This window comes from Triticum urartu, chromosome 1 (genome assembly GCF_003073215.2).
Source record: "Triticum urartu cultivar G1812 chromosome 1, Tu2.1, whole genome shotgun sequence".
NCBI lineage: Eukaryota > Viridiplantae > Streptophyta > Magnoliopsida > Poales > Poaceae > Triticum > Triticum urartu.
In genome coordinates, this window is record NC_053022.1 from 176,881,929 (window position 1) to 176,893,961 (window position 12,033).

General features: G+C 45.1%; 1 protein-coding gene across 5 annotated transcripts in view; it reads right to left on the reverse strand.

Moving 5' to 3' along the window:
- Window positions 1–1,596: 1,596 nt before the first annotated feature.
- Window positions 1,597–12,033, reverse strand: part of LOC125553236 (vacuolar-sorting receptor 1-like) — a 28,371-nt gene continuing 17,934 nt past the window's right edge. For 3 of the 5 annotated variants that reach the window (XM_048717056.1, XM_048717045.1, XM_048717069.1), the window contains 5 exons: window positions 11,726–11,808; window positions 5,044–5,110; window positions 4,507–4,635; window positions 4,317–4,426; window positions 1,834–2,098 (listed from right to left, as the gene is read on the reverse strand). In XM_048717056.1, the coding sequence (XP_048573013.1) occupies window positions 1,991–2,098; window positions 4,317–4,426; window positions 4,507–4,635; window positions 5,044–5,110; window positions 11,726–11,808 (497 nt within the window). In that variant the 3' untranslated portion in view covers window positions 1,834–1,990. Of the gene's footprint in view, window positions 2,099–4,316; window positions 4,427–4,506; window positions 4,636–5,043; window positions 5,111–11,725; window positions 11,809–12,033 lie in introns of those variants that run through there. The other 2 variants (XR_007304000.1, XR_007304006.1) reach the window with 2 other exon arrangements.

Genomic DNA, 12,033 nt, shown 5'->3' on the forward strand with positions numbered 1-12,033 from the left:
AAATCTTTAGAACTTCAATTTTTCACAGCATTACATCACTATCAAAACAACCTTATTAGATTAGTTTCATCTAAAGAACATTTTTAGTTCAATAGTTTCTTACTTGGTCCGATGTAACCCAATGAATGTTACTGTAGTCAAATCAATAGTCAGAGTAAGATAAACACTACCAAAATGAAGGACAAAATTAAGGACTAATGTGTGTGTCACCATTGGTCTAATTAAGCATCAAAACAGAAAACAAATCCAAAGCAACATGCCGGCACACATTGTTCTATAACGAGTGTTCAGATCTGAATTGCAAATTAGCCAGATACTAATTTGGCCAAAATTGGTCGAGCTCAGAACGTCGCCGGTCTAGCTATTCTTGAGTAAGCAATGCGAGCGCAGGACATCATCCAACCATCTTAATATTGTTGTGTTGTGCAACTTTCTAATGGTCGTATCCAACTGAAAACTACTATGTGTGCAACTACAACTATTGCGGATGCCAACAAAAATGTGACTAACAAAAATAAATCAACTTAAACAAAAACATCATCTAGCCAAATTAGTATCGCCGTGTTATGCAACTTCCCGGTTATCGTATACAATCTGGGCTATTGCCAAGGCCAACTTAGTATAATTGTGCTGTACCGAAGCCCTCCCTTGCCCCTTGCCCTAAACTAAACTCCCGTGTTTTGCAAGCCTTAATGTGCTGTAGGCAGTCCCCGTTATGCATATGCGTGGTGACATTTGTTGCTGTACAATGTAGTAAAACAAGATCACTTGCTGCCAATAAATCAACAAGAAAACATCCATGGCGTGCAATCCTGAATTTGTGCAAGTTGCCACTGTTAGTAAGGAGTAATAAGCGCAAGGAAAGCAAAACATTAAGAGCTTTAAATAAGCAAGTACTCGTTCCGTTCCAAAATAGATGACTCAACTTTGTACTAACAATCGAACCAGAGTCGCCTGTCTAGCTATTCTTGAGTAAGCAATGGTAACCTAGGTTGATTGCCTCAAAAAAAAACCTAGGTTGAAACTGAATTCTCCATTAGAAGTTAGCCTCAATATTAATTTGGATCACAACTCAACAAATGGCATTCACTAATAGTGCATGATCATTCACACGCTACAAGTGTTTGTGCAACAACATGCATATAATAACATCAGTGCAATAAATGCAATTTTTGAAACTTCAAACTGTTTTAAGACATGCTCAATATACAATTCATCTTCAAGATCTGCTTTGTCTCGACAAGAGCATCATTACTAGATCTCATATGCGTAAGTTTCAATGGTAAAAATCAACTTACAAATTCGCCACCAAATGGTTAATAAAATTTTCAAGGTATTGGTATTAAAGTTACCATGTGGCAACTTTGATAAAAAAAACATCAGCAATTTTGACACAAACACAATGACATATTTCTTTATCATGGGGCGACAAAAAATCCATCTTAAAAGTTCTCAGCCAATAATAAATTAAGTTGCCATTGTGTTGATATCATAGTTGCCACATAGTAATAATGCCAACACGATGGAAACTTCATTTATCATGGGGCGGCAACTTTAGGGTCAAAAAAGGTTGCAAAAGCATTCACGAGTGGAATCTAGTTACGAAGCCCTTGACAATACAAAGCCAACAGCTTAAACACATTGTGAATTGGGCATATGGTTTGGTACACAAAACATTTTTTGGTTTAAAAAAAGTTGAAATTAGCTTGCATCATCACATGCATGTATGCAACTAACTACCCCACATGTTGTGGTTGGGTCGCTCCAGGGACGAGCTGAGCGAACGTCTGCTCATTATAGAATCTGTAAATATTACCGGAGATGGAGTTGCCATGACCTCTAAGGTGAAAGTGCTCTAGATAAATTTGTACGTGAGTCTTACATTCATGTCAGACTCTAAAATCATGCTGCCATTCACCTTTGTATGCATTCTGTATATTTCAACGCTGTTCAAACCACATTTCTGCCTATGTTAGTTGTACAGGTTCAGTTAGTGAGCAAGTGGATGATCTTCGTGTGGATCATTTGGGACCTCCCCTTGACTGTCCAGTGGCATGTACTGTGCCATGATAGCTCTAATCTCAGAGTCCATGTATGACTGAAAAAACAACACAAAACAACCATCTAGAATTAGACATCTGTCAATGAAACTAAGGAGAAGAAGCCTTAGTTAAAACATATTTACAGTATTGCTGAAACTCAACATCATAAGAGGGATTTGATGATATCGGCTTTCAAAACCATAAGCATAAGCTACAGCGGAATGTGTACATTTGTTACCCTTCTACTCCCTCCGTTCCATCTTAAGTGTCGCTGATTAGTACAACTATGAACTAAATCAGCGACACATAATATGGACGGAGGGAGTAGTTTTCTTTGCAGATGATGTGGGAAAATATTAAAGACATGAAAGTTGTCATATTACATAGAATTTCAACCACTGTTGGTACAACAGCAACTAGGATAGAACTTTCTTTTTAAGAACAAGCAACTTCAGTTGCATGTCGTTTTCGTTAAGATAAGTGTGAAGTGTGACAATTACGAGAATGTGGGTATGCTAGTACAATGTGGGTATGCTAGTACATCTTAACGATCGCTTGATTAACCACATGAATCACTGGAGATGGCTTCTTGTCGAAAACACACGTGTTGCGCTCAAGCCAAACCCTTCGCATCCCCACAATAGCCCAAGTAGCAGCCTCTCTCCCTCTCGGACCCTGGACTCTGTTGGGCATGTAGCACCACCATTGTCTGACCGTGTGGCTTGATGGTGTTAGTGAAGCCATCGCTCGCAACCTGAGGAACTTGAACCAAAACTCCCGCATGTAGGAACATTTGACGAAAGATGGTCAATCGTTTCTGGCGCCTGATTGCAGATAGGGCACACCAGGGGACTTGGTAGGGCCTGCCACTCCAAACAGTCAGCCATCCAGCATCGATTCCTAAGCACCAAGCAAACGTAGAACTTTTCGTTTGGCTGCACAATGTTTCTCTACAGGTTCCTGGTATTGTCCACTTGCTCAAAGACAAAGAAAAAGCCTCATATGCAGAACTGGCTGAGTACTTCCTGTTGACAGTGAGCCTCCACTCAAAGTAATCATCCACATCTGAGAGCAAAAGCATGTCCTGGATTTCCCTCCATATTTCAAAGTATTCTGCTATCACTTGCATCCGGAGTTGTACCCTAATATCCATGATTTACCTGTGATTAGCCAAAGCCTCGGCCACTGATCTTCTTGTCGCACCACACGCTTTAGCAAAGGAGAACAGTGTTGGTGCAATGTCATGGGCACTTCGCCCATTAATACTGCTCGTGCCAAAACTGTGATCTGTCTCCTATGTCCACCATGCATTGGTAGCCGCCAAGAAGAGGGTTGTTGCTCTTTGCTAATCGGCACTTGCAGTCCTGACCACACCCTCGGCTCCCCGACGCAACCCCGCCAGCTCCATCTGATCCTATGTGCCTCATTCAGGAACTGAGGATTGTGAATCCCAAGTCCTCCGAACTCTGTTTCACATTTGGTCCAAGCAAGCGCAACAGCCACCGACATCACCATGGGCACACCGGCAAGCCCAAGTGGACCCATGACAAGGACACGTGCACGAGCCATCTAAACTGAGGTGACTTCACTCCTCTTTGAGCTCCATATACCTTGAATGAGACTTTGCTACTACCTCAAAGTGGCATCCTATGTGTGATTAGGTTTGTTGACGACCACCGTGGAAGCACGAGGAAGGAAGACCAAGTCCAAGACGAGGAGTGAGAAGATGAGGAAGATGAAGGAGTAATTCGCGAAACCGGAGTCGGAAACCCGAAGACTCCAAAGTTTGTCAACTCTAGTCTCTCCAGACCTGATCCGGTCTCCACCAAGAATACGGCTTGTTACGCTTCATGCACTAGCCAACGCAACCAAAAGTCCGAACTGATGGAAAGGGATAGGCAATCCACATACACACTTCAATACCCCCTCTCACGTGTGACGTGGGAAGTTAACACGTGAATAGACTCAAGAGGTATGGCTCAAGAGGCCTATACGTGGACATAGAGGGGGGCAGCATCAATTTTTGGATGTATTGTGAAATCCAAAACTTGAACTCAAGACCTTAGGCCCTAATACCATGTTAAGCTTCATGCACTAGCCAACTAGGACTTGAACTCTAAGACCTTAGGCTCCCATAATATGTTAAGCGTCATGCACTAGCCAACGCAACCAAAAGTCCGAACTGATGGAAAGGGCCAGGCAATCCACATATACACTAGGTTTACAAATAAAAACTACATGAATGAAGATAATATTCTGCACCAGCTAGCTTACCCTTAATCTGTATTTGTATACCACATAGCTTCCTGCCGCCACAATAACCAAGGCTACCAAGATCCCCCACACAGCAGCCCATGCTGCTTTAGCCTGAACTGTTGTCTTACCTACAGATTAACCATACAAGATTAAGTGATATGTACAAAAAATGATAGATATTTGTTACATAATCAAAGTCTAAAATTACTTATGCAAGTGTCGTGCTCCTTGATGTACAAAAGGTCGCCACTACAAGTACAATCATAGCCACCCCATGTATCTCTGCAGCTGCATTCAGGACACTGGCAAGCTTTTCTCTCCTTGCACTCGTCAATATCTGCAAAGGTAAATGACAAGTAAGCTACAGTTTAAGAACTATTGTACCTGCTGCATTGCACTAATTTTTTACTGCCTTTTGTCACAAAATATATAACGTTTTTGCAGAAAAATTGTTAATCGGAAAAATATTCATGACAATTGTCCATATTCCAAGTATGTGTGAAGTCATTTGCATCTGCAAGAAAGACCTCGTTTTGTTATAGAAAAAAGAGAATCATTTGTATGTGTGAGAGAGAAGAGAGATTATCTAGAGAATAAAATTCAGAGCGAAAAGACGATCAGTGCAGTACAGGACCATTGGTAGAACATCACTTATTCTGAGATGCAGGTCAGTGGTAATTTCCTAATTTTTGTGTGTGTGTGATCGGGTGGGTGGTGTGGAATGGGGGGTAAGGCTAACGAGTACCATCACATTTTTTAACACCGTCCCCTCGGAAACCAGCTGGACACTTGCAATTTTGATCTCCTGATTCCTGTAAAATAAAATTTGGGTACGCGAATACTTATCAGAGTCAAGTAGAACTGTAGAAGTTATTACTGTTAGAGTATACTATATATATATATATATATATATATATATATCCTACTCTATTTTACTATCAATGCACCGTAATTTTACGTTCCGTAAGTTTTGTCTTATTTCCGACGCAAAAAGGGACCGTAAGAAAATATATAATCGCCGTAAAAAATATTTTATGTTATGTAAAATTACAAACGTAAAAACATAGTCTAAAATACACATAAACTGCAAATTTTCTTATCTTATGACCTATATTTTTAATTTTTATGTCAAATTTTACGTAATTAATCAATAGGAATGTAACTATTTGAATTCGAAACGTAATTTAATTATGAAATGATCGTAAGATTACCTCGGGTGAAGAATATTCTGCACCCTGGGTGATGAATAGTAACACTATGTATATATATATAGCCATGTAGGCTTTTGTATTTACCCCATTGTATAGGGGGTTTTCTGCATATTTCCTGCACCTGTACATGTATATATACTGGCCTATGACCCCATGGGAATACAGGTTACATATTCCTAACATGGTATTACAGCTAGGTCAACTTTTTCGCACGCTGCAACTTGTGCTATTGATCCACTGCCGCGTCGCCGCCATCCTCTGGCGGCTGTTGTTTTCTCTATTCTCCCGTTGCCGCCAGATTTCCCATGTCCGCTACTGCTTCTTGCCCCGCTCGCCTCTCTCCCGTCTGCCTCCAACGCCTCTCTGCCCCGCCCCCTGCAGATCAACGCCCCAGGCCGGCTGCTTTCATCCCACCCGTCCACCACTGGAGTGCTGCCCGCACCTTCACATCAAGCAGCTCGGTCCTGCCTCCTGCTCCGGTCCGTAGGGTGCAGCCGTTCAGGTCAATGGCTGCTGGATCCCGTCCAAGTCGCCATCAGCCTTAGGCCACAGCCGCGACCTGCCAGAGCCGTGACGATCGCTGGCCTCCTGCACCCAGCAATCAGCGGCTGCTGATTTGCTAGCTCCAGTCCTGCCTGCCGGTCAAAGGCACTGCTGGCTGCGCCTTCTATTGAATCAAGCCACCGGCCACTTCTATTGGGGCTGATGCGGCTGATTGTCCTCTTGTAAAAAAAAAGAAGAGAAAAAAAGGTGCCTCCGGTTCAAGGGTGTTCCCTACACTAACCAAATCTCGCACATGCGCTTTTCCTCGGTGCTTGGTGCTCATCCGCTTGTGATGTCATCCCTTCGGCGTCTTACGCAGGCTGTGCTGGTCGATTTACAACAACTTCTCTCAAGACCTCCGCATATGGTGATTGTCACTCTACACCAACTCCTCTCGCTACTTCCACCGGTGATTGTCACTCTACACCGGCTCCTCTCGCGACTTTCACCGATAGTGCTGATGCATATGGCTCCATCGACTACGCCTCGCACACGCGCCTTCCCTCGACGCATGGTGATTGTCTGCATGTGACCTTGTCTCCACCACCGGCCTCTGCAGATGATATTGGTCATGCTACATCGCCTCTAGCAGCTTCCACAGCTGGTGGTGGCCGCTCCTTTTTCGATGCTGCTATGTTAGCTGCTCCAGTTGTGTCCATGGTAAAAGAAAAAACTACTCCAGCTGTGTCCTTCACTGAGCAGGAAATTTTGTGACTTTATGACTTGCTTATTGCCTCCGGCACTTCCTTGTCGGGTGCATCTGTGTCTACCTCTTCAATTGAGCCCCTGACTGAGCAGGAGATTACACGACTTCGATGCTTGCTAGCCACATCCTCTGCTTCTTCACCAACTGGTTTCTGCTACCGACTATTTGGCATTGTGGGACCACCTTCTACACAGGCAGGTACATCTCCATGGATTCTTAATACCGGAGCATCTTTTCATATGACTCATGATTCATCCACTTTGTCCTCTATTCGACCTCTTGCTTCTCCTGTTCATGTTCTTACTGTTGATGGTACCTCCCTCCCGGTTAATGGCCGAGGCATTCTTAACACTTCGGCTTTTCATGTTCATCATGTTCCTCGACTTACCATGCAGCTCATTTCTAGTGGTCAGAATGTTGACTCTAGTTGTAGGGTCATTCTCGACTTTGACTCATGTTCAGTTTTGGATCGTCACACCGGTGCTCTACTTGGTGCTGGCCCTAGACATCGTGACTTAGGATCTCTAGGAGCTTGACTGGCTTCACCTTCCCTCCCCTGCCATCACCGCCAGTCTTTCCGCTTCAATTGCCTTGTCTACCAGCTCTTTCCAGTAGTGGCATCATCACCTTGGTCACTTGTGTGGCTCTCGTCTTCCATCATTAGTTCGACGTGGTCTTCTTGGATCCATCTCCGGTAGTGTGTCTTTAGACTCTCAGGGTTGTCGGCTTGGTAAACAAGTCCAATTACCTTATCCTCATAGCGAGACTCTATCTCAGCGTCCTTTCGACATTGTTCACTCTGATGTTTAGGGTCCAGCTCCCTTTGCCTCAAAAGGAGGTCATCACTACTGTATTATCTTTATAGATGACTTCTCTCAACACACTTGAATATATTTTATGTTTTCTCGTAGTGAGGTCTTATCTCATGGTTCACACTCAGTCCTCCACGCCTATCCATGTGTTCCATGCTGACTCTACGGGAGAGAATATCTCCAAGTTGTTGCATGGAGTCCTTGTTGAGCAGGGTACTCTTGCTCAATTCTCTTGGTGCTCATGCTCAAAATGGTGTGGTTGAGAGGCCCGTGCATTGATGACCGCCGCCTCTCTTCCGCCTCACTTTTGGGCTGAGATTGTCTCCACTTCCACCTATCTCATCAATCTTCAGCCATCCACTGCTTTGCAGGGTGGCATTCCTTTCGAGTGACTTTTTGATTGTTCTCCCGATTATTCGACGCTTCGTTTGTTTGGTTGTGTTTGCTATGCTCTTGCCCCTTGTGAACGCACCAAACTGACCGCTCAGTCTGTCAACTGTGCCTTTTTAGGCTATTGTTTGGATGCGTGTTTCTCGGGATGTGACTTTTGATGAGTCTCGTCCCTTCTACCCGTGTCCATCTTCCTTGACCTTTTCAGTGGATGATATCTCTTTCCTCACTTCTTGACACACCTATCACTTCCGTTGAGCCCTTGTCCATCCGTCATGCTGCCCCTACTTCTACAACTATTGCAGATCCGACATCGTCATCTCCCATGGTTTCCTCACCTCGCTTGTCACAGGATTCTACACCTTCATCCCCAGCGACTTCGTCTCCATCACCCGAGTTTACCCTGGTGATTCTCCTCGCATTCTTCCATCGCTTCCTCACTTTTATACTCGTCGTCTGCGTGTATGGATGCATCTAATGATGTGTCATCTACTTCTAATGTGCAGTCTTCCTCATCTCAGCCTACCTATGGCTTGCATCCTCGTTTGCTTCCGCCTATGGATCGCCTTGGTTTTCCACGCACTGGCGCTCAACTTCTTATCGTGAAGTTGTTGTTCATCCCGAATGGCATCTGGCGATAGCAAAGGAGCTGGCTGCTCTTGAGCACACCGGCACATAGGATCTTGTTTCTCTTCCTCCACTTGTTCGCCCCATCACTTGTTAGTGGGTCTACAAGGTTAAGACTCACTTTGATGGTTCTCGTTACAAAGCTCATCTTGTGCTATCACCACGCTCATCCTCCACGATCATGTTGTGCATGATCACACAAGCAATCATCACCTCCCAAAGCTTCTGAGTGCTCCATGTCAATGCAGGGTTTCGAACTATACCCCATCGAGATTGAAGCACACCAAAAGCACACTCCACATCCTTCCTAGCACTTTCCTGCATTTGGGAAAATCTCTGTCTCTTCTCTCCTTGCAGATTGGGTATGGTCTTCACAAGAGTTGACCACTGAAGATAGATACCATCAGCTAGGTAATATCCCTTGTTGTAATGGTGGCCATTGATCTCAAAGTTGACCTCTGGGGAGTGGTCTTATGCAAGCCTTGCAAACACTAGAGAACGTTGAAGCACGTTGATATCATTGTGAGAACCAACCATGCCAAAGAAAGAATGTCACATCCACAGATCTTGTGAAGCCACCGCTTCTAGTACGACAGTGACACCTTTCACATGCCCCTTGTACTCCCCTGCCAAGCAAATGGACAGTTCTTCCACTTCTAGTGCATACAATCTATACTACCAAGCATGCCCGGAAAGCCCCTCTCAGCATTGATCGCCAACAACCTCTCTGTATCAACGGCAGTTGGCTCTCTCAGGTACTCAGGGCAGGACACTGCCACCACGGCCTTGCAAGAACTATACATTGAGAGGAGACATGTGGACTTACTCATACGCACGTACTCATCCACAAGATCACCAGAAATTCCATATGCAAGCATGCGAATAGCCGCAGTCCATTTCTGGCAAGAAGAGAAGCCAAGCTTGCCAAGGGCATCCTCTTTGCACTCAAAGTATGGGTCATATCCTACCACTCCCTCCCAAATACGATTCAACACATGTCTCATTCGGAAGCGGCGATGAAATTGATGTGGTTTGAAGAGTGCGGTATTCTCAAAGTAATCAGCATAGAGTAGGGCGTGGCCGCTCTCCCTATTGCGGTTCAAGGCCGGAGCATGCCCCGGGATTGATCCCCTGAACCGAGGCCGCTGCCTACCAATGTGGTCATGGACGACCAATGCATCCACCACAAGCTCTTCGTCATCCGAGGACGAATCATCCGATGAACAAATATAGTTGTGAAAGAAATACTCATCCCCGCTATCCATGGTACCTTGTGAGCAAAGCGTCGAACACCTTGCGGTCATGGAGACGCGGCCAAAAAGAGCACGTTGATGGGCCCTCCGGCTATGCAGCGCCTGCCGAAAGTTCTTGGGGTCGATGGGCGGCATCGGTGGCTGTAGCTTCTCTCCCACCAGCAACAAAGAACAACGAACGCCGGCAAAAAGCTCCTCCGAAACGCGAGCGTAGGCCGGCTATAGCATGGGTCATGGTTCGGACGGCCTTGCAGGACGGCGACGAGGCCGGGAAAATGGGGGTATAGACGGGGTGGCGGCGGCGATGCTAGGGGCGGGGGCTGGAGGGCGGAGGGAGGGCAGGGAAAGAGAAAAATTGGTTGTGTCCCCAACGAGCGGGACATGGGGGACAAGGGCGTGTGTCCGTTTGGATGCAAACGTGGCCCAAAGTTGGGCGGGGAATGGGTCAAAAGCGAACGAAAAACGGACGTTTGTCCGTTTACACCCGCGCGTGGCCGCGTTTTGTGTCTGTTTACTCCCAAACGAACTTGGCCAGACCATTTGGGGTCGTGCGTTCGAGTTGCCCTGAGCTGCGTGAGAAGGTTTATATGCAGCCACCACCTGTGCATTTTGTTCTTGATGGAATGGCATATCGTCTTCGTCATTCTCTCTATGGCCCTAAGCAAGCCCCTCGCGCTTGGTTTGAGCGTTTTGCTCTGTGGTGACTGCCGCTGGTTTTTCAGCGAGTGCTCATGATCTAGCGTTGTTTGTTCACCATTATGCTCATGGTCGGACTTTTCTATATGTTAACGACATGATCATCACTGGCGACAACCCCGAGTATATTGCCTTTGTGAAAGGCGTCTTAGTGAGCAGTTTCTTATGTTTGATCTTGGCCCTCTTCGCAACTTTCTTGGGATCAAGATCTCTTCTACCTCTCATGGCTTTTTTCGTTCTCAAGAAAAGTATAGCCAGGATCTTCTTGCTTGTGCTGCTCTTACTGATGAGCAAGTTGAGACTCCCATGGAGCTCAATGTTCACCTCCGTGATACTAATGGTAACCCCTTGTCTGATCCGTGAAACGTTATCTCATCTTGTTGGGAGTCTTGTCTATCTAGTTGTCACTCGTTCGGGTATCTCTTATCCAGTCCATATTTTGAGTCAGTTTGTTTCTGCTCCCACTTCAGTCCACTATAGTCGCCTCCTTTGTGTTCTCCGATATCCTCATGGCACGATCTCTCACCGTCTGTTCTTCCCTCGCTCCAGTTCATTACAGCTTCAGGCCTATTCAGATGCTGCGTGGGCTATGATCCCTCAAATCGCCGTTCAGTTTTTGCTTATTGTGTTTTTCTTGGTGGTTCTCTCATTGCTTGGAAGATGGAGATGGAAGATGGAGAAAGGGATTACATTTTCCTATTTGAGTGTAGAGGCTGAGTTGCGAGCTATGGCTCTTTTGACAGCAGAGCTGACTTGGTTATGGTGGTTTCTTCAGGAGTTTGGTGTTTCTGTCACTACACCTGCTCTGCTATTGTTTGACAGTACTAGTGCTATTAGAATTGCGCGTGACCTTGTGAAGCATGAGCTCACCAAGCATATTGGTGTTCATGCCTTTGTGTGCGCTGGTGTGCAGGATCAGGTTATTGCTCTTCAGTATGTGCCTTCCAAGTTAAATTAGCGGATTTCTTGCGAAGGCCCAGACTAGAGGGGTGTTGTTGATCCACCATGAGTTTGAGGAGGGGTGTTGAGTACTATATATATAGCCATGTAGCCTTTTGCATTTACCCCATTGTATAAGGGGTTTTCTACATATTTCCTGCACATGTATATATACTGGTCTATGGCCCCATGGGAATACAAATTGCATATTCCTAACAATTACATGTACTTGTTACGTGCCTAAATGTACCTGACAAGCAGAGAATGTTTTTCCGTTGCGAGTTTCATGCCAGCACCCACCATGGTTTATCAAGCATTTTCCGGGACCAGCAGCTGTAGATAAAATGGTTATTCAGTATAAACTTCTCTCGCTGTTAATCATCCACTACACACACAAAAAAAACACTTGTGCAGTTCACAGCATGTGTCATATAATCATGCAAATCGAAACAAATTGTGCAATTCTAAGATGCGAATGTCAACATTATACAGCAGCTACTTCTGAAAAGGACAAATCTTAGAACCACAATCATGATTTTTTAACTAATTCATCATTCA